Source organism: Micromys minutus (assembly GCF_963924665.1).
Source record: "Micromys minutus genome assembly, chromosome: 30".
Classification (NCBI taxonomy): Eukaryota; Metazoa; Chordata; class Mammalia; order Rodentia; family Muridae; genus Micromys; species Micromys minutus.
This window is the reverse complement of record NC_137965.1, coordinates 17,927,854-17,953,760: the sequence shown is the minus strand read 5'-3', so window position 1 is coordinate 17,953,760 and position 25,907 is coordinate 17,927,854. Positions and strand designations below refer to the sequence as shown.

Below are 25,907 nucleotides of genomic sequence, written 5' to 3'. Positions count from 1 at the left end.
GCCCCCACTTCCCCGCTGTCAGGAGGTGAGTCACTCTGCTTCACTGTGGCATCTCCTCTCTGATATTTTGCCTCCCTCAGGCCCTAGCCAATGGAGACAGGTGAAACTCCAAACCCAAATTCACTTCCCACCGGTCCAATTACTTTATCAGATCTTTGTCACACTGAACAAGACTTGACAAATACATATTATTACAGAATATCAAACTCAAGATTTGACCTTTTTTTTTTTTTTTAAAGAAAAATTATTGAGCTACTCAGACTTTCAGTGAAGGATCTGACAGAGCTTTGTGCTGGAAAACAGGTGAGACTGTAGAGAGAGAACCAGACCACAGTGGGTCTCAACATTCCCAACGCTACAACCCCGTAATACACTTCCTCATGTTGTGGGGATCCCCAACCCTAACATTATTTTCATTGCTACTTCATAATTATAGTTTTGTAATTGCTTTTAATTATAATGCAAATAATTGATATTGAACTCCTGTGAAAGGGTCATTTGACCCCAAAGTCAAGACCAACAGGTTGAGAACTGTTGCTAGAGACAAGTATGAGTTCAAATGTCAAAGAGTTTCTCTCCTTTTTATAACCTATGCTGCCACATCTGAGTGTAGATTGAACTACCCTCCTTTTATAGCAGAAAAGCAAAGCCATGGATCATGGTTACCTGCATCTAAGCACAGTGTAGAGGAAGGACTTTGTGACACATGTGTACACATACATAAACACACACTTGCACACACACACACACACACACACACACACACACACACACACACACAGACATTGTCTTATCAGAATGAGTGTGACCTGAGTGAGTCTGTGTAGGTGATGTCTCTCGGTGCTTTGTGAACATACGTCCTTTGGTTGCAGAGTTCCCCTCTGCCAAATGTCACCCAATCTACAAGAAAGGATCCTCTTCAAAATTGCTGTTACATGTAAGGTTGTGTTTCTTTAATCAGAAACACCATCTTTAAAATTGATAAAGAACCATGTGGGCGAGCAACCTCACATAACTTGTCTATAGTGGGAGGGCAGTGTGTGTCAAGACTCACCTCTTTCCTGTGGCATTGGTGACTGGCTCAAGGCAGGATGGGAACTGGATTCTGACTGGCTTCCAGGTGGTTGTGGAGGCATCTGGCTGCCTATAAAACACAGGAGGAGGAAAAGGAGGGTTTATACTTTGCATTAATACTGCATTCACAAGAACCCAGGCACTCACAGTTCACTTTTATGATCACAGCAGGCACAGAGAGCTAGAAAAGTATGTTTCTTTTTTCCCCGGTAAAATGAAGATAAAGATTTTTACCAAAAGATCTGCATTTAAAACAAACAAACAAACAAAACCCCCAAACCTGCTGCTGAAAGGTTATCAAACTCACTGAGCAAGCAACCAATGGCCACATCCCACACATCCTTCACCACATCCACAAACCCAGAATGGCCAGCAGAGCTTAGTCTCTCGACTCTGTCATTCCTACTGGACAGAAATGAAAAAGGGCTGACACTCCTTCTTTGTTCTTTCGTTTGTTCGTTCATTCATTCATTCATATCCAATCAATTCAGCAACATCAATTTTGAGTAAGCAGACTTTCAGCCTAAACTCATAAGGCCTCCCCTAAGCATCCTAAGCCTAAGGTACAGTAGCACTCAAGAGAGGGTGCTATGTTGCAGTTTCAGACTTTGTTGCTGATACAGCAACAGCCTCTATTTAATTCCTAGTTGTTTCATGTTTACTCAGTTTTTCACATATAATGTAAGTTTCTTGACATGAGAATCATTTATTTTCATTCCTTGAGTACTTCTCTTAGCATGAAGAATATAGAGTAACTCATAATCTAAATATGCAAAATAAAGGAAAAAGACGCTTATTTTATTGATAAAAGAGAGGCATGAATCATGTGTAGGCTTGAGGCATAATTCTAAAACTAATCCAAGGTACCTGACAATATTAACTCACTTCTGGGCCCAGAGGTTTAGACATATTTCTAAGGCTAAAGATATGGGAGAATTTAAAAGTACTGGATTTAGCAGCGTCCACACAGTATGAGGGCATTGCTACTTCATGCTCTATCTTCTTCCTTGGTTACAGTGAATTTAAGAGACACCCACCCACCCACACACACTCCCTGCATCCCTCTGAGTGGGAGTCACATGGTCACAGCAGCTATGCTAACTACTCTGTGCCCCAGGGACTGTCCTCCCATAGCTAAATACACGACTAACAAGAATCATAGCAAAGTAGAGATGGAATGAATGGCTTCAAGACTCCACCAATTCAACCCACTGAAGGTCATGTGACACACCTGCACACTCAAGTCCTGGAGTCGGTGGACTGTCTCTTAAGAGTAACTCTAACAAGCACTCATGGTATGTACTCACTTATAAGCGGATACTAGCCAAAAAAGCTCAGAATACCCAAGAAACCATCCACAGAACTTATGAAGCTCAAAGAGAAGAAAAGCCAGAAAGTAGATGCCTCAGTCTTTCTTCGAAGGAAGACCAAAACATTCATGCGAGGAAATAAAGGGACAAATAGAGGAGCAGGGATTGGAGAAAAGATCATCCAGGGACTGCCTCACCTGGGGATCCACCCCATATGCACCCAATAAACCCAAGCACTATTGCTGATGCCAAGAAGTACTTACTGGCAGGAACCAGATATGAATGCCTCCTTAGAGGCTCTGCCAGAGCCATACAAATATAGCAGAGCACACTTGCAGCTAACCATCGGACTGAACATGGGGACCCCAATGAAGGTGCTAGACAAAGGACTGAGGAGCTGAAAGGGGCTGCAACCCCATGGGAAGAACAACATTATCAACCAACCAAACCCTCCACAACTCCCATGGACTAAAACACCAACCACTGAGCACACATGGAGAGACCCATGACTCCAGTTGCATATGTAGCAGAGGACAGCAGTGTCTGGCATCAATGTGAAAAGAGACCTTTGGTCCAGTGAAGGCTTGTTTTCCCAATGTAGGGAATGCCAAGGCACTGAGGTGGAGAGGGTGATTGGGAGAGGGTGCACTTTTGTGGAGACAAGTTGAAGGGGAGGGGGAATGGGAATGGGGGAAGGGGATAACATTTGAAATGTAAATACAGAGAGTCTCCAATAAAATGATTAAGAAAAAAAAAAGAGTAACTCTAGCAGTGGCTGCACAGGACAGCAAGGGGCATGCAGAGGACTTCCCTGTATAACATCCTATAAACATATAGGATATAACATCCCTGTAAAGCAAGCCCCAGTTTCCGGGGGTTAGGTAACCCAGTTTCAGAGAATAATATAAAAGTTGGTATATATTTCTGAGTGTCCATCTGTCACACTTAGGAGACACTGTGAGCAAAGAAGAGCCCTAGAAGTGCTCACAGCCAGCAGCACAGAAGGCCTGGCAGAGCACAGCACACTCCAACTGGTTCCATCTAAGGCATCTGCAGTAGCCCAATGCTAACACCAAAGAATTAGCTGTACAGTAAAATCATTGAACATTCTGATCTAAAACAACTTCAAGGGCAAACACTGGTCACTGACATGGCTATAGAGCTACCAAAATTGCCTTGTAGCCACTGGAGGTTATGAGTTTCCTACAGAATGAAACACCCCATGGTCCCAATCTATAGTCCATTTAGAAATTTAAAGCATTCTGCAGCCAAACCCAGACTCTAAGTGTCACTGGGGAACCAACAAGCTGTACAAGACAGTAAGTGCTTACTTACATCATAATGCTCGCTTCTGCATGACAGGCTGGATTCATAGGCTCACAGAGAAAAAATGAACGGCAATTCTATGTCAACACGCCAGTATGGCGTCCACTGTGCAGCCTGAGGCAATGCTCTCCTATCCAATGTACCATGCAAAAATAAAAAGGCTACAAGAGACCCATCCCACCATGCATAAAACATTAGCACAACCAAGCAGTGCTGTGGGCTGTCTGGTGATGGGCCTAAGTAATAAAGGAGAGCACACATTAAGTTTACCCTGTTACCCAATCAGACAGCTGGTTAATGTTGAAGAAAAGTAAATGCAAGTTCCTCCGACTTCCCCACTTTCATCCACACACTCCCTCTTTTAGCCAGTCCCGAATCCTCTTATGTAAGTGTAATTACTAAGGAGTAACATCACTTGAGCATGCAGGGTAACTATTGTTACAGCAGATGAGCCAGAAAACATACCTGTGACATGTAACACAGGAGAACTCACTGTGTCCACAATCCACAGGAGGAAAACCATAAACCTTTGAGGAAATTCTGTGGGGGTTTATATATGCGGATTTTAAATAAAACCTTTCGGAGTTTGGTGATTGTTTCAAAGGAGGAAACGAATCAACCATAGGGGGAACTCTAACCTCCATAACTCAGTTAGCCATAATTCAAACCAAGAGGTGTCTCCTTTGTTAAGCCCCAAGTTTTACCCTCCCCTGTGTCTGTAATGATATAATGGGAAAACACGCTGGCCACCACCATGGAGAATGAGAATGAATCCCACCACAGACACTAATCATTTTTAACTAATATCTGTGTAAAGATTTCTTTTTAAAGATTTATTTATTTATTATATGTTAGTACACTGTAGCTGTCTTCAGACACACCAGAAGAGGGATCAGATCTCATTACAGATTATTGTGAGCCACCATGTGGTTGCTGGGATTTGAACTCAGGACCTCTGGAAGAACAGTCAGTGCTCTTAACCGCTGAGCCATCTCTCCAGCCCCGTGTAGATTTCTGTGTAAAGGGTGCACCGATCTAAAGCGAAATGTCAGTGGGCAACTACAGTTTCTACTTTGCTTAGCTGAAACACTCAAGAGAAGCTATAAAACCCTCCCATCATGGAGGCTCCTTATGTAACTGCAACATACTTATGTTTTCTCAGTTTGTAGGATCATCAAACTCTTAAAAGCAGCTTTCATTCCCCTTAGTGTCTGGAGCCTTCCCGAGACCCCCAGTCTTTCCTGATGTCCTATAATCTTGACACTTTGGAAGAGCACTAATGAGTAACTTTGTACAATGCTTCCCCAGTCTGGTCTGGGGAATACATTTCAACCCTGAAAAAGAGGAAATGCAATTTGGGACATGTGTGGGAAATAGAATATTCTTCCATGTTCATCCTTTCCTGTGGATGGGACACCCACATTCCATTTCTGGTATTCATGTTGATTACAGATCTGGCTGAGGCTCACTTTTGGGGTCCTCATTTCCACCTGAGGCTGATCCAAGCCCGTAGCTCTTGCAACTTTCACCTGCTAATCTCTGCATCCATTACAAAGTCCTGCCCATGAGGCTTACCACAGGGTGCCTGCTGATGGTGGCTCTGTCTCCCCTCCACCTCCATGTGTGTTAATGCATTTCACTTTGAGGAAGTCCCCACACTTTGCTTGTAAGGAAAGCTGCAAGAAAGATGACAGTTGCCTTATGTGGCAAAAGCTAATGGTTCTGTGGTATGTTAAGTGCCGTCAGTGATCTTAGATGTGATCAAAGGGAGACGTCTTTGTATGAGCCTGACTTTTAAGGGCAGACTCAGCTGATGGTGTGGACTGACTTAAAAAATTGGTAGAATGCTTCAGAACTTGAGGGTTTCACTCCTTAAGTGATTTAGAAAGTTGGCATGTGTGTGCAAGACTGAGGTAGACACGGGTGTCTGCCTTGATTGCTCTCTTGATTCCCTTTGGGGAAATCCAGTCTGTTTCTTTCACTCCCACTACTGGCATGCCTCCACTATGACGTTAATGCCTGACTTAGGTCCAAAGCAGCAGGCACCTTAACATGGATCTAAACTTCCCAAATTCAGGAACTTCTTCTATAAATTCATATTGGAGTTTTCATAGACATAGAAAGCTACCATTTCCACAAACAAAGCAACATGATTTCTGTTATGATCTGAAAGAAACTGGATACATTCCCCCCTACTTGGGCTCCCGGATAAGAACATAGACAGAACTCCCAGTCTTGTGAGACCCTAAGCAAGGAACTCAGTTAAGCTAGGCTGGACTTCTGGCCAAAATACCATGCCTATATTCATGTGCTAAGTCTGGGGCAATCTGTCATGAAACAGTAGAAAGTTCATAGATGCTTCCTTTGCAGGGGTAAAAATCCACCAAAGGTATCATTGTTAGTTTAAGTCATTTCAGTTCTGGCCAGTGGAAACTCTTTCCAGCTGGGTCCTGTATTCTACTGATAGACTTTCCTCTTTTCATGAGTATGTCTTTGGTTTTAGGATGACCAGAGGCTGTAGGATCATCTTGTGCTTGTTTTACAGCAGTCCTGGGATCCATCAGCCTCATTTAGACGTCCTGGTTCTTGTTCCTGGAGGACAATACTGTAGGATTTAGCTGTGAGTGTCAGGTGGGATCACTGTTAATGGTATACAGATGTCTCTAGCTCTCCCAGTGGACAGAGGCATAGCCTAACCCATGGGTTATTTATATGTCTAAAGATAAGTTTATGTAAGTTATCTCCAATTCCAGTCCCAATTAGAGCACACTTAAGGCTTACTTATAACTTCTCCAACAGTAATAAATCCAGATTTGCATCTAAATCAATTAGCTTACTTTAAGGTTATATTATTATACTATATACATAGAACAATTTATTAGTGTAGCTATTCCACTTAGGTGTTCTGTATAGCATTTTGGCAGCACTTCTTGAGGTTTTGGGAGATGCTTCTATAGTTTAAAAGTTAAAAATGCACACACAGCCACTCTCTCCTACTCACAGTGCCTGTACACTCCACTCCTAGGGGAAGTGACACCATCTTACCATAACCCGCATGGAGAACAGGTTTACTTTTTCATACCTTTTCTTATGCCTTTAATTGAATTCTCTCATTTACCTTATATAGCTTCTATCTTTAGTACATTATTGGTATTAATACAAGTGGTTATCCTTGCTTCATCTGTATGCTAAATATAAATGCCTTGGGAGGTAATCTACAGCATAACCACCAGGAGCTACACACTTCAGTGTGATCCACAACATAACCATCAGTATCTACACACTTCAGTGTGATCCACAACATAACCACCAGGATCTACACACCTTAGTGTGATCCACAACATAACCACCAGGAGCTACACACTTCAGTGTGATCCACAACATAACCATCAGGATCTACACACTTCAGTGTAATCTACAACATAACCACCAGGATCTACACACTTCAGTGTGATCTACAACATAACCACCAGGATCTACACACTTCAGTGTGATCCACAACATAACCACCAGGATCTACACACTTCAGTGTGATCCACAACATAACCACCAGGATCTATACACTTCAGTGTGATCCACAACATAACCACCAGGATCTACACACTTCAGTGTGATCCACAACATAACCACCAGGATCTACACACTTCAGTGTGATCCACAACATAACCACCAGGATCTACACACTTCAGTGTGATCCACAACATAACCACCAGGATCTACACACTTCAGTGTGATCCACAACATAACCACCAGGATCTACACACTTCAGTGTGATCCACAACATAACCACCAGGAGCTACACACTTCAGTGTGATCCACAACATAACCATCAGGATCTACACACTTCAGTGTGATCTACAACATAACCACCAGGATCTACACACTTCAGTGTGATCTACAGCATAACCATCAGGATCTACACACTTCAGTGTGATCCACAACATAACCACCAGGAGCTACACACTTACGTATGCTGACAATGCCATTTCCATCTTTGTCTTGAAACAATGACTAGGGATTAGACTTCTGTTAATGACCATGTCCCCTTACATTTATTTTCATTGTTTATAATAATAATAGAAGTGTTACTACTGAACCACCCTAGATTTTCTGGGATAAAAGCCACTAGGTTATGGTGTCTAAATCTCTAGCAGACAACTAGATTCTGGTGCCAGGCTTCCTTATAAATCTAACATTAACTAGGTTTTGAGGGTGATTTTCCTAATTAAAAATAGATAAAAATTGGAGCAAGTCAGCCATTCTAAGTATTTTTAGTAGAATAAACAAGGTATTGCGACTTTATACAGAATGTAGAGAAAACTGGCTAATCTGTATGTTTTGGCAAATTGATACACATTTAATAAACATACTTTGTATGTGACTGTGAAATTAATATGGTTCATTTATTTCACTATGGAAACCGACTTCCAGGCATGTCTGTGAGGGCCTTTCTAAATCAGATGAATTGAAGTGAGAAGACCCACCCTAAGTAGGGGGCACTATTGACGGGTCTGGGGCTGGGTAAGAAGAGGGTAGAGAGATGAGCCAAGCACTCAGCTCTCTTCCTGGCTGTGATTCTATGTGAACCGGCTCATGCCACCTTGTTATCCAGCCAGGACAGAGCCCAGCCAGACTGTGGGCTCATGCACTGCTTTGTGAACTGTTTCGTCCCAGCACTAAGAAAGCAGCTAATACAGAGCTCAGCAAGTGTAACAGGGGGGTGTGGGGTGGCTGGTCCTGTAACAGGGGGGTGTGGGGCGGCTGGCCCTGTAACAGGGGGGTGTGGGGCGGCTGGCCCTGTAACAGGGGGGTGTGGGGCGGCTGGCCCTGTAACAGGGGGGTGTGGGGCGGCTGGCCCTGTAACAGGGGGGTGTGGGGCGGCTGGCCCTGTAACAGGGGGGGTGTGGGGCGGCTGGCCCTGTAACAGGGGGGTGTGGGGCGGCTGGCCCTGTAACAGGGGGGTGTGGGGCGGCTGGCCCTGTAACAGGGGGGTGTGGGGCGGCTGGCCCTGTAACAGGGGGTTGTGGGGCGGCTGGTCCTGACACTCCAGAACTGCACATTTCCTACGGATGGACATTGGGGTTAACACTCATGTTTTCAATTTCCTTCTGTGTTTACACATGACATGTCTCATTATAGTGCGAATCCACAAGAACAGGGGCCTCTGTGTGCTTCACTCTTTGCTACGTCTCTAGAACCAGACATGTTCAGTAAGCACTCGATATATATTTGTTGACAAACGAATAAATGACTGCTTATTCCAGAAAGCAAACTTAGACTAATAGCTAATTAGATTTTTTTATGAGTTAACAGTAATCATGTAATTTTATCTCGTTATTCTAAATCAGAATTAGACAACCTCTTTCTTTTTTTTTTTTATTTAAATAAACTGGCAGATAGTAAATATTTTAGGCTTTGAGACCATATGTTCTCTGCCACAACTACTTAACTCAGTGATTGTGAGTAGTTTAAAAGCAGCCACTGATGATACATGAAATGGTAAAAATAGACTCTTATTTACGACACTGTAATGCCCTGGAATCATCCCACAGGCACCGGCCCCTTATAAACAATTCTATAAGTAAGAAAACACGCAGGGCAGCTGCTCTGGCAGGCCAGTCCACACGAGGCAGTGTTTGAGAGCAGCAGCCACAGGCAACCTGATACACACTCGCATGCTCCACACCGAGGCTGGTGTAAACACGCTGGAGCAGGCTGAGGAGCTGGAAAGAGGACATGTGCTCACAAGTTTCAGAAAGCTAGTGTGCTTCCCAGGCTCCAGAGGTCCTGAGAGTTACAAGGCACCTTCCCATGGTTTTAACACAAAGGATTTGTGTGTGTGTGTGTGTGTGTGTGTGTGTGTGTCTGTGTGTCTGTGTGGAAGGCTGTCCCGTGGAGTTGCTGGCAAGCCTTACACAAAGCTCCAGGGCTTCTGCTTTCCTCAGCCATCACACATGCTACGGTGAGCTCTTCAGGGATGTGGCTGCCTGTGAGTCACCTAGAAGTTGACTTTCATGCTCCTAAGTAACCTCAATAAGCTCCCTAGCTCAGCCACACTTGGTGGACACATTTCTTCGGTCTGTGGTTGGTGGGTCTCTCGTTAATTGATACTTGCTCCCCCTTTTTCAGGAGAAACCACACATTAACTTGGCTCTACAAGCCAGGCTCGGGCAGACTCACTACCCTCCTCAGCAATTATTTTCCTGGCTCTTAGGACAAACAAAATAGCAAACAAAAAACTATATGGGCGAGCCATGATTTCGCAGATTGTACTGACAGTGTTGTGGTTGGACAGAAGAGGAACACAGGGAGCAGGGACCAAACGTCCTTAGGCTCCAGCTGCCCTCTGCTGCTATAGCAGACAAGAACTGAATCACAGCACCTCTGGAGAGTTAACACAACACAATCTTTGTGTGTGTGTGTGTGTGTGTGCGCGCGAGCGTGCATGTGTGTGTGAGTGTGTGTGTATAAGAGTATGTGTCAGGATATGAATGCATATGTGTGAGAGTAAATGTGTGTGAGTATGTATGAGAGTGATGAATGTGTGAATATGTGAATGTGTGTGAGTGTCAGTGTGTGAGTATGTGTGAGTGAATGTGTGTATGTATGTGCATACCCCCAACCTCACGCCATGACTCATGGAAGTCACAGGACAGTGTGCAGGGCTGGCTCTGCTTCTGCTGTGCAGGCCCCAGAGATCAACTCAGGCACTCAGCTGCCTCTGTTTACAGAATTCAAGTCATTGTCACTGAGCAGCTTATGGTCACTGAGGTGACGAGCCAACAAAACTGCCCAGGGACTGTGGTTTGTACATCCTTCAGACTCACTGAAAAAGCAATCTTTCCAGTAGTATTTGATTTCCTAGTAGAATATCATCAAGAGTGCTTGGGTTTGTATGTGGGTGTTCTGTTGAAATGCTTTAGACATGCAAACTCAACTACTCCAAGGTTGTCTCAGAACTTACAAACCTCTCTCTGGACACTGCCCTACTTCCCTCCCTACATGTATGTGTGCACACATACAGACATGCTCCAGCTGTTCTCGACATGTGAGATCAGAGTCAGGCCGTTGTTTACTACTCAGGTCAGAGTCTGAGAACATTTTCCTACAGCAGGTCACTGGCACGGAACCGTAGTCTGCCCCAGGTGCCGGGCTGCAGAGCAGGGAAGCAAGCAGCGAGGCTCACCAAGGCAGAGCACTCAGCATGTTGGCTCTGCTCAGACCCTGCACTCTTTCCTCTAGCTACGTGGTAAACGAATAAAAACTGTCCCGAAAGCAACAAGTAGCCATTGAAGAAAAGGTACCCGTGGAGACAGGGCTACTGGCTTCCTCAGTTCACACCTAGTGTGGTGACTTCAATAGGAGGTAGGTGGGACAAGAGGGCATAACAGGGGGCCATGTCTATCTTGGGGTAGTCAGTGTGGGTGTTGAGCAATGCCACCCATCTGAGTAAGCGCTACCACACTGAACCTGTGGTGCATTCTCATCAGGATACAACCTTTTCACAGCTTTCAAGCCGGGGTCAGCTGGGGTCAGCACGAGAGAAAGGGCAGTGGTGGCAGCAGTGGGGACCATGTGTTTGAACACATGCTGTGTTCTCCCAGGACGGTAGCATTCTGATATCTATTCAAGAAGTGGTAGGTTCCGAATCTGACTTACACAGGACCCCAGACATGAGACACAGAAGTGCACCACCCACTAAATCTGCTCAAATCCTCCCTTTGATGTAAGATGAGGCGGCAGGGGGTGGGGTGGGGGAGCAAACAGAGCAGGCAGTTTATATTTCTCTCACCAGGACAAATTAATAGAAACAAAACCTAATTCCCCCCTTCCCCTACCCATTCTTATTCCTCTTCAATATTTTTCCTCTTCCTAAGATTCCTTTCTTTTTGTTTGAGAAGCTTAATATTTGGCTGCCTTGTGAAGAAACGGGCATAGTGACAGATGAAAGACTGGTATTCATCGTGTAATTCAGAATAAGGGGGAAATCGACTGCTGTGCATTTAAGATTCGAACAACCTTGCAATTTTGTATAGTCGTTTCCCCCACCCGTTCTTTTGAAGAAATCTGCCTTTATTCTGTTAATAACTAGCCAAGGCTGCAGCAGCATGGATCCGATTAGCAGTTCTTATGATACAAAGGGGACAAGGAAAAAAAAAAGCTGTGAATGGGGTTGCCAATTTGTCCACCTGGACCCCCAGGAGAAAGATTAGTTGAGTGCCTGCCTGCTCCACTCTCCACTGGCTCCTCCCGCAGGATGAAGGCCGGGCGCTGAGGGCCAGGCCCCTCTTCCTGGAATCAGTTATGCTCCCGTCTCTCCTTCCTCGTCACACTCTCAGTCTGGGTTCCAACACACGGGCAACACTGACATGCCACGTAGGAGGGATGGGCTCACCCTCTGAGGTGCTGTTCAGAGAAAGTGAGGGGGCCCTGCAGGCACAAGAGGCCATGTGTCACCACACCGCCCAGTCAGTAGGCATGGTGACACTGCTCCTGGATGTGGCAGGTGGCAGGAAAAGCTGTGCTGGTTGGGGCACTAGAATTTCAGCACGGAAATTGACACTGTGTCGGGGAGAAGATGGCACGTGCCATGCGAGCCTGGTGGCCGAGTGAGTTCAGCAGGAAGGGACTTTACACCTTATCCTGACCTCCACACGGGATAAGCATGTCCTCTGCCACATGCATACACATAATGATTAAAATCCAGTTTCTATCCTACTAAATGTAGAATTAATGTCTTAAATATGTAATTAATCAATTTATGTGTGAAATTAACCTAGCTTCCAAAAGTTTAAAAAATTTATTGCATTTGAAAGTACACTAGCAGTTTATTCTTGTGATACAACTTAAAACTTTTATACCTTTGATTTTCAATTATGTTGACTGATGAACAGGCTGATTCTGTGGTATGTGTGCCTGTGTGTGCGCAGGTGCAGACCAGAGGCTGACCTGGTCTTTTCCACCTTATTATCACAGACAGGGTCTCTCACTGAAGTCAAGCACATGACTGGGCTGAGGTGCTTGGCCAGCCAGCTCCAGGACTCCATTGGTCTCTGCCTCCTCCTCAGGAATCAGACAAACTTGGCCTGTGGCACAGGTACCACGGACGGAAACTCAGGTCTTCATGCTCACAGGATACTAGGATGACTATGCTGTTTCTTCCCTTTCCAGCAGGGTCTCATGTCCTGGCTGGTCTTTAATTTCCCTTGGCTTAACCTCAAGGGCTAAGTCCTCAGCATGTACTCACGCTTTACTTGTATGGTGCTAGAGATGGAACCTAGGGCTTTACTCCTTCCAGGAAGACACTAAACCAACTAACCGATATTCCAAACTAAACCAACTAACCGATATTCTAAGCTCAAAACTACTTTTAAACTTAAAAGCTAAAGCACTGTATAGTCGACCTAATACCACGTCTCACATTTAAATATAGTAACATCTGAGTGACATTTCTGAGGTCCCCTCAGTTTCACATAGATGTGGTGCTTGAAAAGATGGGTGCACAGTGAAACCTGGGGTAGTGGGCAGCTAAACCATGAACTAGTGCAGTCCAGTGAGGGGCCTTCTGTGGGGCAGAGCTGGCTCAATCTGGTGAGGGGGTTCGGGGTGGGGGTGGCTGAGCTGGCTAGCATGGCTGGGTGTGAAACAGGGGTTGTGCTCTTGAGAACTGAGTTGTGTCCAGGTTACCTGGAGCCTGTGATATGAGGGCTAGCTGGAGGGGGCACGACAAAGACCGATAGGACGCAGAGAGGAGGACACACATCCTGGGCCACAGCTTCATGCATGCACCAGGCTTACTTTAGATCTTAGCTAGGTATTTATCAAGCACACTCCTGAAATATTTCATCTTTTCAAACATCTAGAGCGTATTACCTGTTGTTGAAGCAGGGATTTAGTCACTAGCTACTATTTTGCTACAAACACTAATGCATTTCTGTGAAAGATCAGAATCAGGCAAAGGCCTTAAGACATGAAGGCTTGGCTAATACCTATAAGTTGAGAACTAGGGTTTTAGGTGCTGCACTTAAACACAAAGCAAACAGAACGATCTATCCTCTCTGAGGAGGGCAGGGAATGGTCAGAGAGACAACCCACTAAGGCACAAGCACAGTAGGAAAGTGAGCCCTGGAATTAACCTCAGAGCTGTTTTTTGGACTCCCTTTTTCTTTCCTTCCTCCCTCTCAGAATTGGCATGCTAGCATTTGGTCAACATCTACTGAGCGCCCTCTACTGGCCAGGCATGGTTTTCCACCCTTGGTGAAAAGGGAAGCTGCACTTAATGACAGCAAAGGGACTCACTCAGTTGGATCTTGAGAGATGGGATGGATAATACAGGTACCAGTGTCAGCACAGTGTAGTTTAACTCGGCTGTGTGGGCAAAGGTGGAAATGAAGATCTGTTCCATGACTGTTTCTAAGGGAGAAGACAGGAGGGAGAAGACAGCAACACACTGAGGACTGAGGTGAAGCTCTCTAAAAATGGCGTGTTTTTGCCTCAAAAAAAAAAAAAAATCAAAAGAACCTAAATGCCATAATCTTATGTGTGTGCATGTCTCTCTCTCTCTCTCTCTCTCTCTCTGTGTGTGTGTGTGTGTGTGTGTGTGTGTGTATTCAGGCCTCAGTTTATAGCATCTTTTACTTTTGGCACCATGGCAGTACTACCAACTGAGTTCATAACTTAGCTCTAGGAAGGTCAGGGAAAACAGACAAAACTGGCAGAAATGCCTTTAGTGGCTTCTCAGTGACTGATGACTAAGTAATATCACCCAGACACTAAAAACAAGCAATGAAGACCTCATGAGGGACCAGTGACGCCTGGGGCTGACTGGAGGCTCTGGGTAGTCATAGCTGCTGAATAGGAAAGTGAGGGTGAGGCCAGCAATCCGTGCTTCTGCAGCCCCTGGGGACTGAGGAGGCTAGTCACCTCTAGTGTCACGTCAACCCACGGACATATAGCCCCTGTATCCAGACTTACACCTAACTTTCTGTTAAACAAACAAATCAAGAGCTCCCTCTGAATGGTTAGAAAGAACTGCTAACAAAGGTCACAGGAAATAGGGTCAACCCAAATGTTTCCCTTCCACCTCCTCACCCCTTCATCTTCTACTGTGCAACATCACTGCTCTCCAGTTTCTTTATCCCCCATCTCCTCCTCCTTCCCACACACCTGCTGTGTGCTACTGTGACTATCCTTCCACAGAATCCTGCCATGGCCAGAGTGCCGACTCTGCCCTACCCCTTACCTAGTAGCCACAACGATGCCTAAAGCCTCAGCCGGAGCATGGCGCTCCTGCCCACTCCCCTTCTAGTGGCTCCCACAGCACTAACCCACAGCCTAACCTCACAAAGTCCCAGACAACAGTCCTCTTGTCCCTTTGAGGGATACACTCTAAAAACTGGTTTGAGATTGCAGAGGACACTGAACTAATATATATATTAACTAAGTTTTTCCATATATATAAATGCCTCTGATAAAAGTTTTCTATTTTTTAGGCATAGTAAGAGATCAATAATAAAAATGTAGCAAATTAGTTATAATGTGCTTGGCTTTATTGATTGAGGCAGGACCTGCCAATCAAACTCTATAGCTAGCTTGCTGAGGAGTCCCTGTACCTGGGTTCTGGGGATCTGAACTCCAGTCTGAATGGTTAACCCAGACCAAGAGGTATTTACTTACGTCCTTCATGGTTTTCCCATACTCTGTGAGAACATGGGCCTCCGCATGCAGGCCCTGTGTATTTCCCCATGTTCCTAGAACCTCTGTGAAATGAACGCGGCAAGAAGGAGATAAAAGAAGGAAGGGAGGACATGTGTGGGCAGCCCGGCTGGCAGGCCTGGTGCAGGAGATCTGAGGAGCAAAGAGCCACCCATGCAGCAGTGCATCGGCATCATCTGCAAGGTCACACCCTGCTATGTGCATTTAAAGCAGTTTGCAAGTACAAACCCTGGTGTCACTTTCTGTTTGGAAGGGAGAATGTCAACACTAACAATCCCTGGCTATACCATTTATAAACATGCAGATGTAGATTATTAGAGATGAATGCGCTTCAGGATTGGTGTCGGCATTCCGTTTGTCTCATGCTGAAATCAATTCTGCTCTTCATTAGTCAATGACAACCCACATCATCCCGTTGTGGAAGAGAAATCAAAGGTGCATGTGTGTGAGTCAGAGTAACTGATGAAACTGATTAGTACCAGACTTAACGGCTATAATCAATCAACACATCACAGTACTCAGCTTCAGCTGGGCCAGAGACAGGGAAGGAGAAGGAACAGTCCTTCCCTATCAGGGCCTCACTTCGCTTTAGAACACTCACATGGAAGCTTCAGAACACATCAGCTCTATGAACACATCAGCTCTATGCACCATTCATTTTGCTACCATTTCCCAAAACGTAGCAAAACAGATTCTGACACTTTCCTCTTCTGGGCTTCAATTAGCTCATAAAAGCTCTGTATTCCACAAGTCTCGAGTCCCCAGGACAGCAGGTCAAGGTGAGCCACTTTTCCAGAGGCGGCATGCTGCTTGCTGCATGTCCATGTGCAGCAGTGACGCTCCACTAGCTCCAGAAATGAACAAGGTGAGCGCCTCTCACTTCAGCAGACAACTGCAATGAAGGACACACAGACACAGGACAGACCAGGCATGGGGAGGGGGGTGGGGAAGCAAGAGGGTGGCAGGAGCTTAGAGGGGGGAATCAGAGAGGTGAAAGGTCAGGTGGAAATGAGCACAAGCTCCTGGTGCTCTCCTGGCCTCTGAATATGGAGGGAGAGGAAGGAGAAAAAGCTTCATTTCAAATGTGTCAGAGGAACAGAAGACTTGTTCCTTTGGAAAATAGGCACCACATTCATCTCCCAGCCAGGAGGATGCCAGACTGGGTCTAGTGAGCTCTTTCACAGGGTGGACTGTGGCACGAGGTGTTATAGGCTGCTAACGAGAGGCTGAACATCACCCTTTCCCTAAGCAAGCTCTTTAGAGCTGCACACCATCTCTCAAAACCAGAAGCCCTGTCTGCCTCCCTCGCTGTTGCTAAGCATCATTTGGAAAGGGTGGGAAATTATTGCTTTGTTTAACACACAAATATTTTACATTGTAAGGGGAAAGATACTGGGGAAGTCTTCTCAGTTAGTAGACGTGCTGAACTGATGTTCCTGTGCAACCACAGATTAAAAACATGGCTACATCAGTGGCACTCGGTGTTTAGTTTTCTTTCTTTTGCTTGCTCGGTTTGCCAATGAGCAGCATGCATTCCCCTTGGAACAAGCTGTCACAGAATTTTTACCTCCAGAGAAGCCAAAACGGAACATGTGATAGATGCTGGGATGTGAGCTCAGCAGGTAGGAGGTTAGCGCAGACACACAAACCGGTTGCTGTCCCCGCAGTACCATGCCTAGCTTTTTACTTGCAATGCTGAGAGAAAACTGGCCGGGAAATGCTTACACACAGAAACAAACCTGTAATTTACCCTGAGTTTTATTAAGGATAAGTTAAACCATGGAAAATGTATTTACTAGGATGGGCTTGGGTTGAGCCTTGAAAGATTTAAAAATCTACACAGAACAGATTAAACAAGAGAGACACGGTTTGCGCCCTCTGTGGTCTGGTTACAGACACTAATCCTGACAAAGGACATCAGGAACCTTTACCGTTTCTGCTCACTACCGCCCTTCCTGCTCGCTCTGGCCCTCCACCAGCTCCTTGCTGCCGTCCAGCTTTCTCTTTCCCCAGTTAGCATCCTTTCTGAATCTGCTGTGTGAATGTCAAATTAAGAAAATGTGTCTTTTGACCAGAATATTTTGTTTTTACAGGCAGCTCTGGAAGCCCATTGGACGTCATTTAGTATCTTGCTGAGGAGGGGCTGGGGCTGTTTAAATATCACAGGATGTGCATTTGTTGTCTGAGGGCAAGTCAGATGAGCATTCATTGTCCGGGAGCTGGAAGGTCAGAGCTCTGGAATGAGGCTGAACTCTAAAGAACTGGAGTTCACAGAGCACAGGCCATCTCTGGCCAAGCTTCCTTTGCAAGTTCTATCCTGGCAAGCTTTTGCAAAGCACAGAAACTAGAGGTTTTTGTCAGGCAGGGGTATGTCGCCTCCTGGGAAGAGGACAGGTGTGCAGGAGCTGTGTGTGTGTGTGTGTGTGTGTGAGTGAGTGAGTGAGTGAGTGAGTGAGTGAGAGAGAGAGAGAGAGAGAGAGAGAGAGAGAGAGAGAGAGAGAGAGAGTGCTTCTAGGCTCTTCTTCCGAGCTCTCTGGACTCTTGACCTACCTAACAAAGCCCTCATTCTCATTTGGCTAGCAGTGGGTTAGAGGAGGAGTGAGGGGGGAGATGGGCAAGCCATTTCTATCAGCAAAGCACACAGCAATGCTTATACAACCTAAAAGCAAACAACAAAGAAAACAAAAACAGGAGCCTTTGTATTAAATACAACTCCGATCTGATATCATGGGTAGGAAGATCTACCTTGGATTAATCTTCCTACAATAAAAACCAATACCACACAGGAATGGCCAGAGAGAGCCATGTCTTTGGTGAGATGCGTGACTATATAAGTCACTATTATTTGTCCTAACCTGTCAATGGACATCTACAGTAAGACAAGATCGACAAGTCCACACACAGCAGACCAGAGGCAAAGAACCAAAAATAGCCTTGAGTGGACCCCAAAGTTCGAACACTTATACACCCATTAACAAAACCAAAGAAGCTTCATGTGCAATGCAAAAGAGCAGAAGCAGCCATCAGACCAGAGCACTGCCTGCCCACCACTGCCCCGCACAGTCCCGCTCCCGGTCTTCAATCTCGGCTGCAATACGGCACGGGCAGGAAAAGCTGACCTTGGTTAAACGGAAGCTGTGCTTTGTTAGTGATCTGTGAGGCAAGGCTCAGGAGGCAAGGCCAGTGAAACCTCCACACAGGGCTCTCAGGGGTCTGCAGTGCACGGACTGGTGCTCACTCAGCTTGAGCAGAGCTGGGAGGGTGGGGGTGGGGGTCCAATCTGGCACATATGTGTATATCCAAAAGCCATTTTCCTTAAACCCCTGCAAGGAGCTCTTGGGTTGTAACTTAAACTGTCACTCTAAAATGTGACAAAATTGGTTATTAGAAGATATTGACAGCAAACACTTCCGCATGAACTACAAGCTAACCTAAATGAAGCACAGATGCCCTACCCACAAGGAGGATGGATGCTCTGCTCTTTAACAGAAGGTGAGAAATGAGGAGAAGGTAAGAGAAAGCAGGCCAGGTAAGTGCACACAGGGCAGCCTGCACTCCTGCCACCTCACAACAGTTACCTGAGGTACTGGGCCATGGTTCGTGCTCAGTAAGGAGGCAATCAATGTCCCTAACAGGAAACCTCCACCCACATTTCAAGAGAGCACAGGAAGTGAAGACACCAGGAGTGGCAGGTGTGCTGGTGCCATCAGGCATCTGGGGCTGAGCCTTGAACACTCCCCGGGTTGACCTTGGCCTCCCAACACAACGGAGCAGCCGACAGTGCAAAGTATCAAGAATGTGAGTCACCACTCAGGACACTTCACTGGGGTGCTGATCTACATTCCAGGCTCATAGGTGACAATTTCATTTATCAGGGCAGAGAGAAATAGTTATTCTTTTGCAACAAACCCTGGGCAAACAGCACCAGGAAGAATGCACATAGCATTTGGCTCTGCTTTGGCCCAGCTGGTGCTTCTGAGTGAGCTGCTGGGGAAGCAATACTGGAGAGCCAGTCCACAGGCAAGGGCAGACCCAACAAGCTGCTGCTGAGGCCAAGGGCAAGCAGCAGAGAAAGGGAGCCACAGGCTGCACATATGATGTTCAGTGGCTGAGAGTCATGCTCAGGGAAACATGCAACCTCGACAGGACATGGATACATGAATGTATAGACTCAAAATCAAGTGCAGGGAGTGTGGCACCCAGCCTGCAGTGTACAGCCAACAAAACTAAAGATGAGAAATGAGGGGTGGGGAGGAAATCTGGCTAAATTAGTCTCTCGATAAGAGATATATTAGCCTTTAATTAAAAGTAAATAAATAGTAAAAATCAACTCCTTTGGTCATTTCCAACCTATATGCAAATTGGGTGTAAATGTGACAATTTCTGGGGCTGAATACTCTTTAGAGACAAGTCTCACCATATAGCCCAGCTGGATTCAGCATTGGTGCCTCTGCTGCAGCAGGTACTATGGTTACAAACATGGACCACCACAATGAGTAGGTGACAGGTCACACTGGGTCATGCTTTTAAAATAAGCCTCATGAAAACCCTGTCATGAAAATTTAATGACCATGACATACAATCTTATACTCAGGTGATGACATGGCACAGTGGCAGAGCACTTGCCTTGTGTGCCAAGCCTTGGGTTGGTTTCCCTAAAACCAAAGGACAAACAAATAAAATCCAAACCAAACAAAAAACCAAAGTACATTTGGAGGTTGGGTATGTAGTTCTGTGACAGAGTGCTTGCCTAGTATTTTAAGGCCCTGAGTTCAATCCCCTAGAACACCCCCCATCCCTCTCCAAGATGAACACCCTTAGGCTTAGCGTGGGAGTGGGGGGTTCTAAGACTAGGAATCACTGAAGTTCATGCACTGGATCACTCTCACATGGACTAGGCAAAGATGGTCAGTTTCCTGGCTCTTCAGTCCAAGTGAGAAAGGATCATCCCTTCCAGATTACAAGGTGGGAGCCCTGTCCCCACCATGGCCCTTGTCCCAGGTGCAGCCCATTCCAGTGTATGGAAGTCTGGCAGGGGATGGGGCTCACTGCTCAGTTGACTAATGTTGTCATTATCCTGGCAAATGGGAGAAATAAACAGGACTTTGAGCTGCTAGCCTATGTGCACATCACACAGAGACTCAAGGTGCCTCTGACCTCTGAGTGCAGCAGGACGACCCGTCAGGCTAAATCACTGTGTTCAGAGAAAATGGGGAGGTGTCGGTAGGGCTTCGGGACAGTCCCGTCTCCTCACTGTTGCTCTTCACTCTTAATCCCAACTGTCATATAGACTGACCCATGTTCTTCCTAGTTATAAAAAAACAGGACGAGGGTAGGGTGGGTGGGAGGGTGAGATGGAGAGTCGGGGGAGTTGACACCCAGAGGGGGGCTTCCCCTTCTAAGTGAAATGGAAGGACTTATATAAGGGGGTACTAGGAGGAGAGGAAGGTCTGATATTGGGTTGTAAAGCATATAAATAAATAAATAAATAAATAAATAAATAAATAAATTAAAAAAATAGGACTCTAGACGGAGAGAAGACCCTTCATCTACTAAGGTAGGCTCTATCAGTTGGCGTGCCCCACCCCTGAATGCACAGAGATCACCATTAGAAATAGTGATGGCTGATCTTATAGTCTACTTGACACACCTTCTAAGAAGGTACCTAAATTGAGGAGGGTTCACCCCATCCGATTAGACTGTTGGCATTTCTATGGGGCATTTCCTTGAGAGCTAATATAGGGGAGCCTAGCCTGCTGTGTGGGGTCTGCCCAGCCATCCACAGCATGTGTCCGAAGCAAGCCTGCCTGTTGGGCATGCTGTTCTACAGACTAACCAAAACCCACCAACGAGAATGGAAGATTCAACTGTCCACTTAGTTCCAGGCATTGTGCTATACAATTGTAATCCCTGTATTTGGAAGGCCAAGGCAGGAATCAGCTCAAGATCCAGGCCAGTCTCCAGTATAGAGCAAGACTGTCTCAGAAACACTGCACAACAAAATCCCTATTTGGAATGGTAAATATATTGTCAACACTTAGACCAGGAATTAAAAAAAAAAAAAAAATCACTGTCTCACACCTCAGAAAACTGCGAGAGGATATTAAGGCTCAGATCTACTTCAGAACAAACTACAAGTTCTCTGTGAAACACAGTGCCCTGGGTGTTACTCCCCATCACTGGGGCAGTGCTTTCTGGCAAACAGCTCTATCCCAGTAGCAGAAGCCATCTGAATGGCAAACCTGCCTTGGGGAGTCTGGAGACTGGAACAGCCCCAGGGCTAAGATGTGTCAGTTTTAAGGACAAGTCAGTGCAGGTTCAATGTAACCACTGTGAGGTCAAATAAATACTTTGGAAAGAAAGTCACAACAAAATGCCTTAGCTGAAACAAAAGGAAACTTCAGCTGTCTCCCAATAAATTATAGAATCATAAAATCATAACCTTTATAAAAAAAGGATAGATAGAATGTATCACACGGAGTGGGGCTCGTGAGACTGTTGCTGGGTTTGCCTGGGCCTTTCCTGGATTGAGAGCCGGTGTGCTGAGAGCCGGTGTGCAGTGCTGAGTGTCAGCTTGGCTCAGCTACACTATGACACATTCCTATAGATGCATAGTAAATAAAACCAGTAACACAAACGCTAAAAATGATATAAAATTCTTTAAGACTGATAAAGACAGACCAGCTGAACCAGCGGAGATGGGGAAGAGGAGGGAAGGGAGCTGTCACTGACCCTAGTACTACCATTCTGAGAGCAGGTGATGGGCCCATGGGGGCTCACTTCCTAATTACGCTGCATATATAGCACACTGCCTGTCTGTACATACTCTTCCACGTATGGCTAACATTATTTATAAATATCACACACTATGTATTTTGTAAAAACATAAAAGGAATAAAATGTAAAATAGGTAAAATTATCTATTTAAAACTATGTTTTTGGGGGGAGAAGATGATAAATAAGAACTTTTCTAGCTGTTCAATTCTCGTCTTAACAGGTACATGGAACGTGCTTTCTGGCATCTGTCTGTATCACATCAGCAAACACTGCATGTCAAAACATGACTATAGCTCTCTGATATCAGAAAGCTAATTTGATGAGTAATAATGGAGGGCTGAGAGGGTTTGAACAGTTGATACCATACCAGAAAGATGCTTGTGCTTAAAGCAATTAAGAATCCCTAGAAAACAGACACAAGCACAGACAGACATGCATACACACAGACAAGACACACACGCACAGAGGTGCAGATGTCCAGTAATCACAAGAGTTATCAAGAACACAAACTGTCAGAAAGAACGTCTGAGCTTGTATCAGCACAGCACTTCAGACTGTTGTTGGGCACAGTCAGTGTGTGGCTAGGATCATAAATGAGCACCAAATCTAGAACATGTCAGAAAACCCCTTATTATATACATGGTCAACACGCATCAGCAATCTCATTTCCAGGACACATATTGATGGAGGGTCCTCACTACAGGATAATTACAAGATGGGAGACAGTGAAGGGTTTGTTTCTGGCAAACTGAACATTTGGAAGTAGTTGGTGAGCCCTGAGCTGTCTCATCTAAAGTAGCTGGTCTTTTATCATTCATTTGTTGACTCTTTAGAAACTGGAACTCTCATTTGTTTGGTGGAAAACTGTTATATCCCTAATGTGTAATCATACACATGGTTCAAGGAATACAACAGAGTGCCTAGGAAGGCAGAGTATGAACTGCTGCTGAGCCAGACCTGTCTTCACACCGGGTGGGGTAGGAGCAGAAGGGACAGCAGTACCTGGAATACTCGCAGGGGAGATCGGACCAGACCTCGACTGGTTGCTTCCCACAGGAGAGCCAACAGGAGAAGGTGACGGTCCTCCAGGGATGCTGGAGAGGTGGGGTGATGCATGTGGGGAAAAAGGCGATTGAGCTGGGTTGCTCTGATCCCCCTGGCTGCTTGTAGACCCGGACGCGCTGACTGCTGAGCTCAGAGTTGCTTCTGTTCCTGTGGGGAGGTCATCTATGGAGCCAGACAGGTCCTGAGGAAAAAAAGAGAAAACGGGTGTTCATACATGTGGACAGCAAGCACAGGAAACATGGTTTGAAAGCCACAGCATCACTCCTTCAGAGACAGTGTGGATGGGTAGACCAAGATTCGGAGTGGCCATCACTAGACTCCAGCAAACTCACGCAGAAGGCCTGACATCAACTGAACACAAGGCAAGCTACATCTTGCATTCACCAGTGACTTGGAGGTTTCCTTCTGCCACCAGCACCCAGCTGTGCACCTATTCAAACGCTGTACCAGGCAGCGGGTTACCACTGGGATGGGGTAACAAGTGGTCCTACAAGAAGACTGCAATAATCCAAGCAACTATAGGATAGGGGGAGCTGTCATAAGGAAATTCAAGCTGGGATGGTGTAATTTAATAATTGTCAAAATTATAACTGAATTTTGTGGTGAAAATCTCTCCCATCTTTAAGCAATATAATAAAATAGTGAATTATTTTGACATTATATGGTCAGAAAAGAGTTCTAATGTTACAAGATATGCCCTTATGCAACAATTCTGCACTGTTAACACCATCTAATTTGACTACAACACCCTCAAAGGAAGGTACTAGAATCTCCACATGAAAAATCCACAGAACAGAGGTTTGGAGTAATAACTGCTTAAGGTCATGATCCTCATGAGAGAACATAGGCAACTGAAGGGAACTCACGCAAGATGGGAGAGAAGGGTTTTGTGGCTGTGCTTATAGGCCTGGAAGGGGAACCCTTCACCAGATGCCCAGAAGGAAGACATCGGCTGGTATGACAGCTCCTTAGGTGGTCAGCTCAGCTAAAAGGCGAAGCAGGGGAAGAGCCTAAGCCTGCAGATAAAAGAGCAGGCACGCTGTTCTAAAGGGATGTGCTCCACGCAGCTCTGCCCGTGTGTAACCTTGCTCACTATCACGTCTTCAGAAGTAAGAGCTTTCAAGACAGATTCTGGAGGATGCTCGGGGCTCAGGAGAAATTCAGCCCAGAAAGTAAACAGCTGACAAATCCAAGACGAGACCCTCAGCCTGGACAGTGAGCTGTACCAGAGCTTCCTTCTCAGAGCTTGTTATCAAAGATAAAAATATACACTATAGTTGATAAGGCCCATAAAACTAGGATTTATATAAAACATTGCATGACAAGAATACCATTGATTTAAGTAAAATAAAGAGTAATCTTTAAATTTCTGCTTATGAAAAATAACAAGACTGAAATATCTAACCTCAGAAAAAGGTACTATCAACTCTCAAATAGATGAGGGAAACTGAATCAGACTCTTCAGAATTCAAAGATGAAACAAATGGTTTTGCTGTGGGCGAATGGCATACGTGATTTTGCACACTCCTCAGGTACAATTTCCTATTTAAACTTGATTACTCTCACTGGCTCAGAGACGGTCCCCCTTAGATCATATAAATTAGATTTTGCTTTTACAAAGCCAGGTAGGAATAAAGGAAGGTTATTAATCCAGTAATATGCCACACAACTCAGGAATGAGCCAATCCACACAATTAGTACAGTTGATGAACAAAACTTAGGCTGACATGTCTGAAGAGAAAGGAACCCCTTCTTCCATTCCTGGACTTCTTGCTCGATCCTCACAATGCCCGTCCTGAGAACTGAGCAGGTGTGGGTCTTCGGGAAAGGAGCAGGCATCTTGGGCTGACTGAGGACATTTACCATCTCATCCCTGATGCAAAGAACTACGTATAACCGTATAGCTGGGTCTCAGCTGAGCCACAGACCTCCGCCTGCACACTAGTTCCTGCACACTCACCAGCAACAGTTTCACAACCTCCTGAAAGTACTGACTGCAATGGAGGGTTATGCTGGGAACGAGTAATCTCAGCACTGAACAAGAACATAAAGTGAAGGCAACTTTGCAAATCAGTTCTTTCTGCCAAGAGGATGTCCTAGAACCTAGAGTGCTAGCAAGGACACTCGCCAAGATGGCTTTTGTTTTTTACCCCTCATGGGGCAGTGGCGATGTCTCATTCCACAGGACCAAGCTCAACTTTACAACTTGATGTGACTGGCTAGTCGGCCCAAAGTGAGTGGGGTTTGTCTCAGTAAACTAGCTTTGATAAGAAGAAAAAGAAACCAAACCAAACCAACAAAACAATTCCCATATATTTGCAAGTTTTCTCTTAAAAAAAAATCAAAAGCTACAAAAGAAAAAGACTTTTGGGACAAGATGACTTGAAATGTGTGGGTGCCTGTGACTAAGCCTGTGATCACCAGAGTTCACAGGGGGTCCTGTATCAAACCTTTGAGCCAGTGCTTCCCCAGCACCAACAACTGGGGTGTACTCCATCCCTATAAGGTCCCTTCAGAGGAAACACTTACCCACACCTTTACAGAAAAGGTAATTTGGTAAATTGCTAGACAGACATTTTCTACTACAGACCAAACAGAGTTAAACAGAAACAATGTAAATTCAGCTTTCAATTGTAGTTA

At 45.4% G+C, this 25,907-nt stretch overlaps 1 protein-coding gene across 1 annotated transcript in view; it reads right to left on the bottom strand.

The window, feature by feature from the left end:
- The window catches only part of ARID1B (AT-rich interaction domain 1B), a 333,380-nt gene that overhangs the window by 71,706 nt on the left and 235,767 nt on the right, over window positions 1–25,907 (bottom strand). Inside the window, exons 5-6 of the mRNA XM_080941684.1 lie at window positions 23,205–23,448; window positions 1,055–1,144 (exon numbers count right to left, since the gene is read on the bottom strand). Of these exons, the coding sequence (XP_080797810.1) occupies window positions 1,055–1,144; window positions 23,205–23,448 (334 nt within the window). The remainder of the gene's footprint in view (window positions 1–1,054; window positions 1,145–23,204; window positions 23,449–25,907) is intronic.